This window comes from Pocillopora verrucosa, chromosome 4 (assembly GCF_036669915.1).
Source record: "Pocillopora verrucosa isolate sample1 chromosome 4, ASM3666991v2, whole genome shotgun sequence".
NCBI classification, from domain to species: Eukaryota; Metazoa; Cnidaria; class Anthozoa; order Scleractinia; family Pocilloporidae; genus Pocillopora; species Pocillopora verrucosa.
In genome coordinates, this window is record NC_089315.1 from 13,945,997 (window position 1) to 13,964,767 (window position 18,771).

Genomic DNA, 18,771 nt, shown 5'->3' on the forward strand with positions numbered 1-18,771 from the left:
AGTATAAACTTTTTTATCATAAATCATTAACTGAACATCAAACATCTTTATTCTACTAGTTCGTTGGAGACATTCAGCTTTTCTTGTCTTTTAGGTATCCAAGTTGACACAGAAATTTGGATCGATGTTGATAACGGAACGATATTAGCAAAAATTATTTCATTATCATAATCTGATATATCTAATTATTTTCTTTCATGATTTTATCTATTTCCTGAAAAAGGTGTATTTTCCATCTGATTTTATTATCCATTTAAATATTAATATAAAAATGACCTCATTGATACGACATTTTCGGTTGTATATATAATTGTTATGAATCTTATATCGATTTTCACGATAATTCATATACTACTCTGCTCTTTTATTTCCATGAACTAAACCACAACTCGAGCATAAACGTGTGTCATTGTCATGAATAATTTCTATCCTATAACAACATGGTTCTTCCTTATTATTATTTACATACTCTTCTATTTTAAAGTTACCAAAAGGGCATGTAAGGCAGTCATCATTTTTATTTCATTATGAATTTCTAAATTACAATGGATCCTACAAAATGACATTAATTTTATGTAAAAAAAATGACATAGAAGAACGAGATGTATCGTTTGACATTTCTCTGGTTTTTTTTTGTGATTTCGTAAAATAATATCACAGATGTTTCTTTTTTCGTAAAGATTTTTTTTGGAAACTATAATTTTATTTTTTTTTACAAGAATCATGATTGAAAATTTTCTTATGCATAAAGTATCACTTTTTGGGGTTTTTAAAATAGTTTCTATCAAATTTTACGTAGTAATGAGTTGACTTCGAGGTCATTTTCAAATTGATCTCGCAACGCCAACTTTCTATACTACTCACGCGCCCCACGAGCCATAAACTGAAAAAAAGAAAGAAATTAGATGTTCAGAGATCGTGACATTGTTGACATTGTTGAGAATAATCTGACAGTTGAAAGGATTCGCCTTGGAAGAAGTTATTGCTCAGTCAAGACGTGTTCAACTCCTAGAAAGTCTTCCTCCCGCGCCCAATTTAGGAGGTTGAACAAAGGGTGCCATATAGAGAGGCCAGGAAAACTTGCTTGCTCACGCCCAGAGCACCATCTGGTATTAGCCCCTATTTAATGCGCGCAAAGGAGGCACTAAACTTCAAATATGCGTAAACAAGCCTATAATTCTATAGAAACTTTGTTTCTGTTTGTATTCCACTAAAGTATCATAACCATTATGAGCTAACCAAGTAAGCCAGTAAGGTGAAGTTACTCAAAAAACGGGATTCATCTTTCTTTCAATTGTCATTATCTGAGTAATCTTGGATCACCCATACAGATCTGAGTTATATCAACGAATCACACTCCTAATATGTGACAGAAAAATTTCAATTACTCAAAGACTTAATTGGTAAGACAAGTTGAAATTTAGTAACTAACCAGGGGCAGAGCAGCCGTATAATTCCAGTCGGAGACAGGAAACATTCATAAGAGACGCATCGCCATCCAAAGATAATGGAAACTTTGGGTAGATACGGACTGAACGTGTTCTAATTCGAGGTTGGAGCGCAATAGCGTTTAAGGATGTTACGCCGACATTTCCATCAAATGTCTGTGTCGAAAGATAAGAGTAAAACACGATAATATTTCTTATTCATAAAATTCATCACAACGTCTCGATTACTAAAAATATGTGAGACCCAGTTCAAAGATAAATCAGACTCCCTTAATGTCGTTATTTTGTCGCGTAGTAACTCAGCTTTAGGTGAGTGAGGGAGGAGAGAGTGGGGCAGGGGGGAGGAGGTCTTTCAGTACATAGTAGAAACTTGTGAATAATTGCGTTTGTCACTCGAACCGTATGTGCTTCTTTGGGCATGCATATTGCATTGTGCGTGCATTATTCATTGTGCTTGCAGAATACCGATATTCGGATGGAATAACAGACAGGATTTGTTTGTTTATTACTAACCCGGGTTCCGTCCGTTTTCCTGTAAACGATCCATTGTCCATCCTTCTGGTATTGAATTTCGTACTTCGTTGCCCATCTTAAGTCCTTTTTGCTTCCCTGCGTCTTAATCAAAGTAAGAAACTTTTCCTCGCTAAGCAGTATTTCTATGTAGGGCAGATTGTCGGTCGGAGCCGAGCACCAGGCCCCCTGCACACTGTCAAGGCGCGCAAGGGAAGGAACATGGTTTAGACTTAATTGCGACGATGCTGTGATGCTGCTGTCTTGAATTTTCTTGTTGTGCATTCCCAGGACGGCATTGCACGCACCTTTCAAAGGAAAGAGCCGAATTTCAGCGTTAAACGCCTTTGTTTGCATCAGAGTTCGGATGTTCGAGGCGAATCCATATCAATGAACAGATGTGTCCCAATTTATACAGAAGTGGCAGCATACACTGACAGGGACCTCAGGGATCTGACCATGACACTTGGCAGGTTCAACGAAACATTCAAATTTCTAAGGACAAACGCCGCCGAATTTAATCTTTCCTTCCCTTATGCCTATATGCCAAAATGCACCAAGGTGACGCTTATAGGATAAAACAGAGTAAACTTTGCTGGGAGAAACCTGACAATAAGTTTTGAAACTTACAAACTGATTTTCTGGCTCACCCCCACGCGTTCGTAGTCACGTTCGTTAAACTATTTTAAGCATTCATTCAACAAATAAAAAACTGCCATCTTCTACCCCTTTTTAATTTGTTATCGAATACTTTTATTTAGAGAGATGATCATAACAACGCGCACAATGTGTGGTCGAGCTCTGAAACTAAGAAGCTTATTTTTAATCTTAAATTTTATGCTTTTGCTATGGAAAATTAATTGAGGTTTTGTTAATTGTTTTGAGGTTGACGTCGCCTTTGAAAGACTCCAAAACATACTTCGTTTTGTGGTTTGTAGAGATAAGCCTTGAGGATGACTACCAGACTGTACGGAAATGACCTACCTGTACATTTGAAAGGCAGCACGGTCCACGAACCGAGGAAACACATTTGAGTCGCCATCCCTTCTTGGTTGTAACCTTCATTACATTTGAATGTGACTTTATAACCAGAATGGTATTTATTGCTCGGATTTGAAATCCTCGCGTTTATAGGAATAGTTGGGGGTTTGCAGTCTTGCACTAAAAAAATTAACAAGAAAAGATGATCAATCTAAAGAAGAATCTTTGAATCCCATTGAAAGCCATCTGTTCCAAATCGGACGGCGCCGGGGTAGAGTGCATGCGAATTCGGGACGGAAGCATCCAAATCCGATAATCATATTTCTGGCTCAGTTGCAATAGACAAGATGGGAGTTTCGAATTTCGGACTGTCTTTTTGGAATAAAAATCAAGGCTTGCTTGCTTACGTCTCTCTTAATCTTTCTGTTATACCTTTTGGCTAAGCATTTTATCCGTTTGTATACATGTTAATTAGCCCACTCCTGTTGGTCTCGTTAACATTCGTCAGGACAATCGAATTTTCTTTCAAAAGCGAGGTCAGGAAGGCTCTAATAATGCATATAAAGGAACAGTAATCAAGCCTGCTGTTATGGAGGAGGTCTAAATTGGGAATTACATAGAACGCAAATCACCAACGTTCAGTTTAGTTCTTAGACTCAGAGACAAGGTTTTGTTTTAGGTTAAATTGCATGCCCTATACCTATAATTCATTTATTCCAATATTATACTACAGCGTGTAACAGTAAAGTCTAAAAAAGGTAGTATAGTATTGTTTCCTATTAACTCGTGGTCTGTGTTGCACGTAAAATTTATTATGCTACCTTTCTCGAAATTGTTGCCGTAGCGTTTGCCATTCAATGGTTTACCAGGATCTGGACACATGGCTGTATTAGTAAAGTAGGTAGGGGACAAAACAAAAGGTTTCAAAGATCAAAAAAGAAAGGAGAAGAACTTTAAAAGCAAGCACAGGATGGGGCTGTCACGATACATCTACAATGTACAACGCTATAACCACACTTTGGAGAAGACCAAAAGATAAAAGAGAGATACAATTTCTACGTAAAAACAAAACAACTGATATCGCTCGGAATTTCTTTTCCATATGAATTAAAACTCAAACGAACATCTTATTCGAATTTTCTTACCGACACATTTAGGACGGTTACCACTCCAAACGCCATCTTTGCATTGTATTTGTCCTTTTCCCTCAAGCTGATATTTTTTATTACAGGAAAATGTTACCCACGAGTTGTGTTTAAGGTCCCACCATTGCCTACTGAGTGGGGCAAGGAAAGCTAAAAAGCTATTAATTTAGGCGGTCGCTAGTCTAGTCATTACAACAAAAATATTTCTCAAGGGCACCTTTTTTTCAGAAGAGCTGGAACACTCACCTTTACATTCAGGCTCGCTGGAATCCCACACTTTTCCAACACAACGAAGTTTCTTTTTACCAATCAAGTCATAACCGCTGTTGCAAAAGAATTTTGCTTCATCTCCGTCAAGGAAACGTTCTGGGGGCACCTTCTGATGCAATTTTCCGTTCTGTGGATCTCTCGGTGTTGAGCAAATGCCTGATTAATCATAAAGAGAACGTTGGTTAAGTCATCACGAATGCAAGTGAATGCATGAAGTTGCGAAAAAAACACATTTCTAACCTTTGCAGACTGGAGACGGCTTATCCCATTTACCATCATCGCATTTAATCGAACGGGCGCCAACTCTTTTATAGCCAGAATCACAGTAAAAGTTTACAGATTTTCCATGACTGAAGATATTTCCAACTATTTTGCCATTCACAGGTATGGTGGGCCTAGCACATGGTGCTATGGAGTCAAACATGTAAGAATTACTAATTTTAGCTTTAAGGCAATCATTAAATTGCTCTTTGCCTTACATTTTAATGGGAATTATTGTCTTTTTATTAGTTACCATGTGGCAGTGAGCAATAAAGACATTTTCCAAGAACTGGACAAGAACTGTGATATTTATAGGTCAGCGTCGGTTTAATCACTGGGAAAATTGTGTTCTCTATATTACTCATTTTTATTTCAGTTTACTCCCACGGGTTAAAGCGTTAAAGCTTTTCATGCCTACAGCTAACATTAAGTTATATAGTACTTCTTGATTTTTCGTTACTCTGTTAAAATTGTCATTAATCGAAAAAGTCTATGAGTGCATTCTTCTTTTCCTTCACAAAGGTTTACAATCAGTGTGCTAACGCACCCCATTCCAACGCTTGACTTGAATCTTGAATTTTTCCGTCTCCAAATCAGATTGCTGTTTTCCTTTGCAATTGCTCCAGAGAGTTCTAAATCTTTTTGCACATATGCCATCTTAACCGTGAAACTTTATCTGGTACGACATTGAAATGATTTGGGCTGCCACATAAGAATTTCAGTCATCAAGCCTTTCGAACAATGAAAACAGTCTTTTTCATTTTTTCTGTTTAAATTTATTTATCACTGTTTCTTGAGTTTTTTTCTATTTACATTTAGTAAGGTTAAAATTCTGTAGCATAGCAAATGCTATTATTGAAATATTCTATACGTGACTTCTTTAACTGATCAATTTTCTCTTACGTACCTTCGCATGTTGTAAGAGAGCCACTCCATGTTCCATCACCTAAGCATGTCCTTACTCTTGATCCTTTCATTTCATAACCCGTCTCTGTGCAGTCGAACACTATTCTATTTCCATAGGTAAACGCTACTTGCTCTATTATATCTCCATGATCTGGCTTTTGTAAGGGGCCACAATCCACAACTTCCGAAAGAAAACAACAACAAACAAGAATGACATATAATATTAGATGTTATTTTCTAAATGTGGGAGACGCGATGGCCTTGACTCCGCTGTGCATGTTTTTGGACAAAACACTTTTCTTTTAACAATGTTCCTCATACCCAGGATTATAAATGAGCATCGGCGAATTTTGGGGGTAACCTTGTGATCAACTGGTATATTGCATCCAAGCGGGAGTAGTAATGTTCCCAGTCGCTTCATACTATAGAAAGCGGGATAAGCTCCAACAGGCCTCTTGGCTTTAGTGCAGACTTTTTCTTTACCTACTAATTTTTTTTTTCTTTTTGAATGCGTATTTCGTTTCTCGTGCGTTTAAAACAGTCTATGACTCTTTCGTCAATTGCCATAAACTATTCTAATCTTCACTCACCTAAAATTGCTGTTTAACTGCTAACACTAGACTAATAAATGTATAAGGCAGCTACAAAATAATTCTTAGGAGATTTCCGAGAAAATGTAACATAAAAATTTACGCGTTCCTTGTTGCCTTAATTAAATAAATGAAACGAAAATAAGATTTATTTCAAAGTAGAATCTACGTTCACAGTGAGATTTTTCTCTAAGGACTAGTGGTTGATCCGCTATTCCAAAACGTGACTTTCAAATCCATGTTCACATGCATCGCTCTCGCCTGTGTTTAATTTGTGGGAAAGCAATAGTAAATTTGAAAAAAAATATATCTTCCACACAAAACTGTAATACTTACATGACTAATAACAAACACGTACGAAATGATCTCAATATTTATATTATCGAATATCTTACCTTCACAAATAGGGTCTTTATCGCCCCATTTCTCGTTAGCCTGGCATGTTCTATAAGATGGTCCTTTAAGATTGTAGCCTTCATTGCACTCGTATCTGATCTTTTCTTTAAAGGAATATACGTATCCTATGATCTTTCCGTTAGGGATATCGTTTGGGCGGCCACAGTTTTTAGCTGATGAAATTAATAAAAATCTTAGGCAAGTACTGATTTCTGTAAATGATTTTCGATTTCCATCATACAACCGTGTGTTTCTTTTTCACGATGTGCAATATTATTTTGAGCAAGATCCATTTTGAGTTAAATTGCTGGGTGGTTTTGCCACAGACACAACGCTGGGGAAATCAAATGAAGAATACCAGGGAGCAAAAATGTGAAAAAAAATCCAGCGTGATCTTACTATAGGAATTTTTCAACGCTTTAGGAAGGTTAAATTTCCAAAGAGTACAGCCCTGTTCAACGAAAAGATGGACATCTAAACCAACAATTTTCCGTCTTTCTTGTAACCTATAGCGTAAAGAAAAGAGAGTCGATCTTTCCTTTTCTTTTCCTTGTTATTTGTTTTTCTAAGCTGGAATGCACTTAAAACCATGCATGTGCATCAGTGCCAAGTGAAAACGCGTAACTCGTGTATCGCTCAGTTATGACCCAAAGATCTGGCGTTTGTTTTTAGATATCTTAGTGACTGAGTTTGGCGAGTCAGCACAGATTGAGTATGCACTGTAACTCTAAACAGACTAAACTCACGTGAGCAGGTGATGCCTCCACTCCACCTGTTGCCTTTCTTACATTGGTAAACACCAAGTCCTGACTTAAAATATCCTTCCTTGCATTTCAATAGCACTCTGTCACCGTATTTGAATTCCCTATCCATTGACCAAGGGTAGATAACAGCAGCTTCGTCTGGGATGTTCGGCTTGTCACATAAGGGAGCTACACAGAATTATAATTTAAGAACACATGATGCTATCTTTCAAAGAGATTCAAACTTATTTGTTTTCAGGATATGGGGCTATTGTCTTAAAAGTCGCAACCAAAAGTATTTGCAAAGTGACATTCAAACAAAAACCACGGAAACAAATTATAGAACAGGGAAAGGAAAAACCAAAACGGAGCTGGTGAAAGAAAAAAATTAGAGAACTGAGTAAAAATTTGAGTTTCTATCCAAGTCGTAATTACAAGATATAGTCAAGAAATGGACAGATCGAGAAAATTTAGCTGCCCTGGAACTCCTGGTTCATATTTTCCCTTGCACCGATTTCTTTTGATATCATGTTCATAAAGGCTACATTTTTCCATCAACTAGGACAACTAGAGGCCGCCAGCAGAGAGGTTAAGCATGTCGTTTACAGCAAAAGGCAAAAATTTTACTTCTTTCCGTCTGCATACCTTCAGATTGTTCAGCCGTCTTATCGCTAAACCGAAATATTTGCATGAATCGTGATTGCGACTTGCGAATTATAAAAAAAATTAAGTAAATCAAAGTTAATTTGATCTTTAAACTCACCAACGACCGCGATTTATTTATTTCAGCGGTTCATTTGACGACCAAGCATAGTTAAGTATGAGGAATGAATCCCGAATGAATTACTCACGTGAATGAATGCATTTTGGCTTTGGAGCACTCCATTGTCCGTTTTCCTGGCACCGTATTCGAGGAGTTCCTACCATTTTGAACATGTCTTCATCAAAACACCAGAAATGAATATACTTAACACCCTTAATATGTTCAATTCGTCTGTTTCCAAAAGAGATGTGTCCTGGATTCTGACACAAGGTTCCTGTCAAGAGCGAAGAAATGATCCAATATTTATGTCGGTGATTAAAGAACTGAATTGTAAACTATTTAAATGTGTATGGCTACATAATCGGAAGGACGGTCGGATTGATAAATTGTTGGAACACGTATTGAATTTGATGCATAATACTTACTGCATCTCGCTTTCGCTCCATCCCATTTTCCTGTGGCTCTACAAGTTCGTTCTACCGAGCCGCGGAGTCTATACCCTTTCTTACACTCATATGTCACCACGCTGCGAAAGTAGCTGCCGTTGCTGAAGCTAGAACGACCATTTTTTACCTTTGGTAAGTTTTCACATCTGAGGTCTACAAGAAAAAAAGGGAAATTCGAAATTTGGGCATTCGTCGTCCTCTTTCTTCGTTGATACGATACAAAGAACAAAATTATTATATGATCAGGAGCCTATATCTTTTTCTCGACGTGCATTTTTCCATTGGAAGGTTTGATGGCGTAGTTCTTACCAGCCACTATCTGTAAAACCCCAGCTATAAACCCTGGGGTAACAATGCTCTCACACGAGCGGGTAGGCCTGATTCAGTAAGGCTTGCAAGTGTAAACTATCGAGCTTAGTAATCTCACCTCGAATAAAGCGTTGAGAGCATATACAGTGATTCTTCCTTTAATATATCCACAGAATTATCTGAAGAACTAAGTATAGGTAACTGTATCCAGGTGGCAAAAAGTGGGGTAGTTATCTGTTGATTAAGATATCATGCCTCGCCTAAAACGTAATAGGAATTTCTACGTCACTTTCGTCGAGTCACGCCGGTGGCTGACTCATCACGAAAAATCTTGGTTATCAAATTGCGTGACGCAAACGGGGAAAATAATGTCTTATCAAGAGTCCTTGTTGATAGACACGTTTGATTAGAACACATAGAACTACTCTCTTAGCATAATGGAAAATGAATTAAACGATTATATTAAAACGTATTAAACGTAATCTTCGTCGTGTTTCCTGTTTGTTTTTTTGTGATGTTTGAGAGAAATCTTGCTGTTATCTCTGAATACATTACAGTTCCGTAATTATAATAGATAATTCTGTATATGTCGTATAATCGTAAAGATATGTTCTCTAGACAGAGTACTCTAATTTCTACATGTGTGTACTTCTCTCAAAAAGCGCCTACGTGAATATATTCCATGTAATCTCGTTAAAGTCCAGCCAAGAAACAAGACATGTTCATATATCCTTGCTTTAAATTTTTCGTTTGATTTCTAGAAATCTTCGCATGATCATATCATATCCACTCACTGTTTTTAACGCAAATCATTCCACAGTCTCCATCACATAAACATGTTCTATTTCCTCGGCAATCTCCGTCAGTCGAGCAGGTCTTGCCACAGAATCGTACCTTATTTGTTCTGGGGCAGCCTATGAAAACGAGGAAGTCGATTAAGAAGAAACTGTGAGGATCTTAGAGTATCTAATGAACGCATATTTACCACTCTGCCTTGGTTTGCCCTCAATGACTGGATAACAGCAAAGGAAAATCGCCCCCAAGAGAAGTGTTTTCCACATTGTTATATATATCGATTCGAATTCTACACGTTTATAGCCTCCGTTCCAACGCATCACTAAAACGCTTCGACAAAATGAGTTCCTCAAGTTACGGTCAACTCAACCGGAAATGATATTATTACTAAGAAATGGCTATGTTCTTTCACAGCTAGATATGTCTGATAAGCTGCGGCAGTTGTCGGGAAAAAAATGAGAGAGGAGGGGGAATAATTATGTACACAAGCAGCTAAAGAGTGCTAGTCGTGATATGGGAGTCAGCGAGTTTCGACAGAACCTCACCGTAAACTTCTATAAAACGTTAGCCATCCCTCTGGGGCAAGATTTGGCGGCACGCAAGGAGAGTCATCACGGTCACGCGTGACCGTGATGACTTAGTTGACACAGGCAAAGGTAACGCGCGTGGAGGGGAAAATACCGAAATCGCTTAAGGGTCGAGAAGCTGAATTCTACGATCCTCGCAGCTAAGAACACTACTGAACTAGTAGTTGAAAATAGGACCTGAAAAAATTCAGGCCCGTACGGGATTTGAACCCATGACCTCTGCGATACCGGTGCAGCGCTGTACCGACTGAGCTAACAAGCCAACTGGGAGCTGGAGAATATGTTGGGTCCAAATAAACCATCCAAGTGATGAATAATGATTTTCGATATATGAAATTCATATATTTGCACTGCGCTGAAGAAACGAATTTAAGAGATCTTCGCAGCTAAGAACACTACTGAACTGGTAGTTGAAAATAGGACCTAAAAAAATTCAGGCCCGTACGGGATTTGAACCCATGACTTCTGCGATACCGGTGTAGCGCTCAACCAACTGAGCTAACAAGCCAACAATACTGGCCCTGAGCCGTATTTTGTAAACGAAATCTATTCTAGTTCGTGTTTCTGAGCCGCGGAGTATACACGGTTTCTTACTCTTATATGTCACCACTTTGCGAAAGTAGCTGCCATTGCTGAAGCTAGAACGCCCTTGTTTTACCTTTGGTAAGTTTTCACGTCTGAGGTCTACAAAAAAAGATGTGAAATTAGAAATTGGGGTATTCGCCGTCCTTTTGATTTGTTGATACGATATAAGGAACAAAATAGTTATATGATCAGGAGCCTATATCTTTTTGTAGAAGTGCATTTTTCCAACGGAAGGTTTGATGGCGTTGTTCCTCATGATAATCATTACAAATTCCTCAAATATTATTGTTGCATCCGTAGCTTCATTTTTCACAAATCATTTTGTACAGTTGTAATCGGACAGTGTAATCGGACAGTTGGCTGTAATCGGACATCTGTGATCGCCGCTTCGTGGTCGTCCGATTTTGTTAATCACTCGTATGATTACAGACCAAATGAATGAGTTGCCAGTAACAGGATCCTTTTATTTTGCAAAGATTTCTGGGATCGCCACGGGGCGAACATTGCAACTGTATGGCGAAGGATTGTTTCAAGGTAAAACAAAAACGATTATGGAGAGAGATCATCGCTTTTTCGCCGCTGATTTATCAGAAATAAATTTAAGTAATGTTGATACACAGGAAGCGTAAGTCTTTGTTTGAATCACCATGAAATTTGAAGTAAAATCCACCGATAAACTTTTCACCATGCTCAAGGTTTTTTGCGAAATTGACATCGTGAAATCGTCTCAGGCTTAAGGAGCGATGCACAAGTGAATTCATGCTCACAGTTTCTCCCGGGCTGAAGATGGATTGATAACGACAAAAGGTGCAAATTATCAATCATTTTAGACTAAATTAACTGACTAGAACTCTTGAGGAAAAGAAGAGAAAATGCTGCAATAATAGTAAAGCTCAAATAAAAATAATTAACATTAACACACTCGGCGAATAAATGGCTCACTACTCGAACCACGAACACGCTCATCTGGATTACGAATGTTATATTATTCTATATAATTTATATTTATATTTATATATATAAGTTATATTTATTCTAAACTTTGTTTGCAGTTGGGAGTCCTTAGGACTTTTGGCCGTGCATAATTTATTCTTAATTGAAATAAATTGCTGCTTTATTATTAATAATTGGCTTCATTTGTTTCCGCCCATGATTATGGTACTGAAAAAAGACCGTATCGACGTCGGTATTGAATATAGAAATGAATACATCCACAAAGGTTGCTAGGTAATCATTAATTTTGCCAGATCAGTTATCAACTATAGCTTATCTTATCTTTCTCATTTGCTCATCCAGTCGATAAAATCAGTATGCAGTTTCAATTTGAGAACCATATTTCGCTGAACTGCAGTCAATAGCTTATCTCTGATCTGCGTATTATGATGGAGAGGATTTGAACGATTCTTAAGTCGATGATTCGCTTCCGAACTAACGCAATTATTTCATCTAAATTGAAATAAATTGCTGCTTTATTATTAATAAGTGGCTTCATTAGTTTCCGCACATGATTATTGTACAGAAAAAAGACAGTATCGACTTCGGTATTGAATTTAGTAATGAATACATCCACAACGGTAGCTAAGTAATCATGAATTTTGCTAGATCAGTTATGAACTATAGTTTATCTTTTACAAAAGAATACTGAACGAAGTTACGCATTTAATTAGGATGTAGCAACCTTTGCATATGACTTTTCTTATTTGGACGTATTCGCAATTGTCAAACATTAACATCAGGTGTCTTGGTTTTTAGTGAAGAAACAGCTTCTAGATACTGTGAACTGCTAGACGGTTAATCCTCTAAAACGATAAAAAAAAAAAGGTTTTAGTGCTTTAAGCGCAATCTGAAGGTCTAAAAGCTCGATGTTATTGTCTGTTCTGGACAGTTAAGCTGTTGACACCCTTCCAAGTTCGTGGCGAAGACTTAATCATCAAGACTTGACTTAACCGTGAAGTCCTCGTCATCGCTGAGTCCCTGGTGGTGTTTCTCTTCACCAGATTTAGTTCTGCAACATACTTTCCAACCATTTTCTTCTTCAAAAAATCCCGAAGTATCTAAAGAAGTTTCCCAGCCATAACCTGAGCCAGAAAATCCCACGTCATTGCCTGCAAGGAGTACCAAAAAAAAAAAAATTAACAATAATACTCCCAGATTTAAAGACATCGGACAGGAAAACACAAATCTAAGACATGAAAGGGTAACAGGAAATCAAAATTCCGGACAAACTTTCCAGCGGGTTGTCAGTCAGTCTGTTGATAATTAGTCCAACTCTTGCAGTGGTTTAGACAGTCAGTCAGTTAGCCACTTGAGCAGATAATCGGTTCTTAATCAACCCGTCAACCTTTTTAGTCAGACAGATCTGTAATTCAGTTTCTCAGCGAGTCAGTCCAGAGCCTAAGTAACCAACAGAAAAATACGCTCTGATTAAATTCTTGAATCGATTATCAAACGTGTGACGCTTGGCAGACCTCCGCAAGTGGCTTCCCTACAGAATCTCTGTTGCATTCGCTCTGCCTTGTCACACGGCACTCCCCCATTCCTTGGTTCAGGTGAATCACATTTCCTTTCACGTGCCCGCAATCCAATTCCACACGTCAAGCTACATTCTGACCAAGGACCCCAATTGCCCCAGCCTCCGTCGACAGCTTTGAAATAAGACAACATACTGAATTAGAAAAGATATCATAATTTCACACCATTTGTGAAGCGCAACGAAACCTTGATTCTTCAACAAAGTAAGGTTTTATTACATTTGTGAAGAGACATCTTCACAGTACGGAGACTTTTGAGGGTTGAACCTCGAAACCTTGATTCTCAAAAAAGTAAGGTTTGATTACATTTGTGAAGAGACATCTTTACAATACGGAGACTTCTGGGGGTTGGAAGTTTTCCAGCAGGACTTAACTTCATCGATCGAACGTGGAACGAAGATAGAAAAGAAAAAAGACACGAGGAGGCCAGCCTGACTAAATTTACCAATCATTTGATAAATCTTCTTATATGGTATTGATCAATATCGTTAGACGGCTTCTCACGCCATGAGGGACCTTTGTATACATTTATATGCATTACCTTAAGAACGAAAAGGGCTAGTCATGCACACTACTTATTTCTTAGTATCGTTGAAGTTGAAGATAACCACCAAACAGTATAAAATTCCGGTAAGTCGCCTTCCTAGTCTTTAGGTTTGTCAAAAACTAATTCTCGGCAGAGCGCAGGCTAATCACAATCTACACCTCAGTCCTTTGCCCTTAAGTAGTAAAGAAGTCATTAAACACTGGAAATAAAATGTTACTTTTAGTCAATATTGGCTCACCTGGTTTAATGCACTTTTGTAATCTACAATATTCGTCTTCAGTTCTTTCACTCTCGTTGCACGGTGCACCACCATTGGTAGGCATTGGCGAGTCGCAAAATCGTTCACGTGACCGCTTTCCACGTCCACAGGTCACACTGCATGGCCACCAAGGAGTCCACGTTCCCCATGAGCCATCAACTAAAAAAAAAGAAAAGAAATTAGGTGTTCAGAGATTATGACGTTGTTGACACGAGAATAGTCTGACAGTTGAAAGGATTCGCCTTGAAAGAAGTTACAACCCAGTCAAAACTTGTGCATCGTGAAAAATTTATTTTAGATTCTATTTCCAGTATTCGTTAATCCTCTTTATCAATAAAGGGTAAAATTACTGAGCGCTGATTGGTTGAGAGAGAGGGCATTTTTTTCTTAATCGAGGGCATTTTTAGTAATCAAGAGAGGGCATGATTACCTGTTAATGATTGGCTAATCCGTGCGCGCGTGATTTTCCTTCGTATAAATCTTGCCCTTTATTGATAAACAAGTAATCCCATGAGACCTCGTACTATTAAGGATTAATTGCACTTGAGTTTTCAAAATTTTCCAAATTGCCCTCGTCGCTTCGCGACTCGGGCAATTTTGGAAAATTTTGAAAACTCTCGTGCAATTAATCCTTAATAGTACTTGGCCTCATGTGATTACCTATACTTATCCTTAAACCATCCTTATGTTTATTAAGGTTATTCTTTCTTTCTTGTTTGTCTAACCTTTAAAGGTTTCATTCAAATCAATCGTAGCTTTTATCACACTCCACCAAAAAAGAGACAAACAAACAAACAAATAAACAAAAGCACAGAAAAAAGCAAAATCAATTAAAATTAAATATCGCCACATCCGCACTCATTAAATTCCTCCTATCCAACGCCTTAAAACTCCTCCTCCCGCGCCCGACAGAGAGGGTTGAAAAAAGAGCGCCATATAGAGAGAGTCCAGGAAATCTTGCTTTCTCGTACTCAGAACGCCATTTGGTATTAGCCCCTATTTAAGGCGCGCAAAGGAGTCACTGAACTTCAAATATGTGTTAACAGGCACATAATTCTAATGGGAACTTTGTTTCTGTTTGTGTTCCGCTAAAGTATCATAACCATCATGAGCTAACCAAGTAAGCCAGTGAAGTTACTCGAAAAACAGGATTCATCAACTTCTTTCAATTGCAATTATCTGAGTAATCTTGGATCACTCATACAGATCTGAGTTATACCAACGAAACACACTCCTAATATGTGATGGAAAATTTAAATCACTCACAGACTTAATTGGAAAGACAAGTTGAAATTTAGTATATAACTAACCAGGGGCAGAGCAGCCATATAATTCCAGGCGGAGACAGGAAACATTTGCCAGAGATGCATCACCATCCAAAGAAAGTGGAAACTTTGGGTAGATACGAACCGAACGTGTTCTAATTTGAGGTTGGAGTGCAATACCGTTTACGGAGGCTATGCCAACATTTCCATCAAATGTCTGTACGTCGAAAGATAAAAGTAAGAAACGATAATATTTTTTTATTCATAAACTTTATCAAAACGTCATGGTTACCAAAAAGATGCGAGACCCAGTTCAAAGGTAAATCACACTCGCTTGATGTCGTTATTTTATCGCTGATATTAATCTCTCGGTCCAGCCCCTCTCCTTTTGGTATTTTTTTTCTTAATGTAATTAAGGGCTGATTCCTGCCTTGTTTTATTTTATTTTTATTTTATCTATTGTTACTATTTTTTTTTTGGGAAGGGGGAGGGGACTAGTAGGAGGACTTTGCTTGTGTTACGCGAAAATCTACCTGATTCCCCCATAAAGTTCTGCATTCCCCCATAAGGTTCTGAAATATTCTTATATCCCTTCTCACTAGGGGTAAATTGGCAGTCAATTTACCACAGCCCTCTCTTCTTTACTTTTTTGGAGTCGACTCATCCTCCCTTCGCTCCCTGAAAACCATATGAGTCTCCCCAATTCTACCCGCCCCCGCCCTTCCACAGGTAATAAACGATAACTGTCCCATCAAAGGAATAACTTTTTTTTTCATTCTTCTTTGGTTCCTCGAGCGTAGTAACTCAGATTTATGTAATTAAGGGAGGAGGAGTGGGGCAGGGTGGGGGTCTTTCAGTACATAGTAGAAACTTATGAATAATTGCGTTCGGCACACCAACCGTGTTACGTGCATCTTCTTTGGGCATGCATAATACATTGTGCGTGCAATGTTCATTTTGCTTGCAGAATGCCGATATTCGGATGTCGGTGCAAGCGATATGGATCCGACACAGGATTTGTTTGTTTATTACTAACCTGAGTTCCGTCCGTTCTCCTGTAAACGATCCATTTTCCATCCTTCTGGTATCGAATTTCGTACTTCGTTGCCCATCTTAAGTCCTTTTTGCTTCCCTGCGTCTTAATCAAAGTAAGAAACTTTTCCTCGCTCAGCAGTATTTCTATGTAGGGCAGATTGTCGGTCGGAGCCGAGCACCAGGCCCCTTGCACACCGTCCAGTCGAGCAAGGGAAGGGACGTGGTTTATACTTAATTGCGACGATGCTGTGATGCTGCTGTCCTGAATTTTCTTGTTCTGCATTCCCAGGCTTGCATTGCACGCACCTTTCAGAGAACAGAGTCGAATTTTAGCGTTAAGCACCTCGCGCGGGATAAACGCCTTTGTTCGCATTATAGTTGGGATGTTCGAGGCGAATCATATCAGCGAACAAATGCGTCCTAATTTGTACAGAAGTGGCAGCATACACTGACAAGGATCTCAGGGATCTGACTACGGCACTTGACAAGTTCAACGAAAAATTCAAATTTGTAAGGTGAAAAACCGCGGAGTTTAATTTTTCCTTTCTTTTATGTTAATTGTCCAGGGAGTTGTCCGCCGACCACGCAAAAGAAATAAAAAATTCCATGATTCATCCTTTCATTTCAGTCTCACAGGAGTTCTGTCCGAACATGAAACATATGGAACCAAATTAACGAAAATCTTCCGACAACGCTCAGGGGGTAATAAGTAATATAAACTTCCTTGCGTGTTGCTAAACAAAACAAATACTTCAAGTATCAGTCAGTTTCAACACTTGACCTTTAATACCGAAAGCTATCTCACAGATAGATTATCGATGAGACTTAGGCCAATGTCTCACATATAAATATAGCTAGAAATTACCGCATGGGGAAGAAACTGGACTAAAAATTTGATTAGTGCAGATACATTGTTTAGGCTCAATCTCTCACGTCTGCTTGACTTTCCTATCTTTTAAACTTCCTGTTTGATGATTTGAAATATTAGTATATTAATGGCTTTCGTTGCTATCTTTGCACAGACGTCCTTTATAAGTTAGCGTCTCCTGTTTCCTTTGCGGAAAACACGAAAAAAGATAAATAGAGAGCGCAGTCTAAGTTTTTTTTATTTCATTTAGATTTTTGATTAAATAGATCTTAGGACTATTATTGAAAAAAAAATTAAAATTACGCTGACAAAGAGCGTTGCATGGGGAAAATACAAATATCAAAACAAGCTATGATGTATACCACCAACGCAGAAACGTCTTACGACAGCTTACGTGTGGCTATTGCTTATAACAGCAGCCACATCAATACGATGAGTCCCTCAGTGACTTTTATCAAAATATAACAGGTAGTCTGTTTGAAAAATGTTTAGGGCCGTGAGGATTTCTTATTCAGTGGGGTAGAACCAATCATGAAATAATATTTTGATAAAAGTAAACAGTGGAATGCGATTCGACCAGAAATGAAATTTGGCTAACCTTCAACGTCGCGAGCGTTCGACACAATCCATATGACACACGCGGTAAGTAGGATCTTCATTATATTGGGTCTGCTCGCAAAATGGATGAACACTCTTCTGGAGAAGGGTTGAAGTAACTAGAACAAGACCATAAATGAAAAGCGGCCTTCAACGAAGGACCTGAAACGGTTGTTTTGCTCGCTCAGTATGAGGTTACTCTCGGCGAGATCAGTCACGTAGCAGCTGACATATTCAACCAAAAAGTTCCTTATGGGTTGTGCAAGTCCAAGCTTGCTCAGTCGAGCTATTTTTACAATGTGCTTTGATAATCAGATCCCCGCGCTGTGTGTTTGGTAATTGTTGTAGTATTATGTATGGAAGTTCTCGGCTATAATACTTTATTTTATCAAAGCTTCTAAGCATTTAGGCAAAATTCAACGCTGGTATTTAGTTTGCTTAGTCCGCATTCAATTGACAATTGTCCAAGAACTAACACGACGAAAAAATCAATGACGCAAACGGTTTAACTTTATTTAGGATATTTCAACGTAAGCTGGGAGGGGATGGGTAAATGATAATAAGCTTTCTGAATCTATTATCCTCGAATGAGAGAAATAGTCCAGGCCAAAAAAAAAAAATAACCGTTATAGTTGTTTCGTGGAAACCTGCCAACAGTCAATTTCAAGTAGCTGCTTCACGATGGTTAACGTCGCGTCAAGTAAAACAAGTTTGTAAACTGAAAAAAGAACACTCTGCCAGGTCTGGAGTACAAAGAAACTGACATTTATGACGTCTGTAAGCTGAAAGCTGACAAGGAAAGGGGAAGGTATGAATAGAAAAGATTAAAAGATTGCAAATTACGAGCCTTGATAAACTGATTAGGCCAATGTTTCTTTGGTTTATCTTTGTTTCAAAGAGAGAAAATTGTAAAATATTCTATAAACTTTGAGAA

The 18,771-nt window shown here is 38.3% G+C and overlaps 2 protein-coding genes across 2 annotated transcripts; both read right to left on the reverse strand.

Moving 5' to 3' along the window:
* Positions 1-157: 157 nt before the first annotated feature.
* Positions 158-10,140, reverse strand: LOC131772897 (protein lev-9). Its single transcript, XM_059088859.2, has 13 exons — positions 9,754-10,140; positions 9,563-9,682; positions 8,439-8,612; positions 8,102-8,287; positions 7,254-7,439; positions 6,507-6,680; positions 5,523-5,702; positions 4,595-4,762; positions 4,331-4,510; positions 2,943-3,119; positions 1,962-2,266; positions 1,433-1,604; positions 158-883 (listed from the first exon to the last, which is right to left on the reverse strand). The coding sequence occupies exons 1-13, from the start codon at positions 9,881-9,883 to the stop codon at positions 861-863; spliced, it is 2,175 nt and encodes a 724-aa protein (XP_058944842.2). The 5' UTR covers positions 9,884-10,140; the 3' UTR covers positions 158-860.
* Positions 10,141-11,187: 1,047 nt separating this feature from the next.
* On the reverse strand, positions 11,188-18,066 carry LOC131772903 (uncharacterized). Its single transcript, XM_059088865.2, has 6 exons — positions 17,839-18,066; positions 16,374-16,678; positions 15,383-15,554; positions 14,052-14,231; positions 13,204-13,380; positions 11,188-12,840 (listed from the first exon to the last, which is right to left on the reverse strand). Exons 1-6 carry the CDS (start codon positions 17,897-17,899, stop codon positions 12,659-12,661), a joined length of 1,077 nt encoding a protein of 358 aa, XP_058944848.2. The 5' UTR covers positions 17,900-18,066; the 3' UTR covers positions 11,188-12,658.
* Positions 18,067-18,771: the final 705 nt, after the last annotated feature.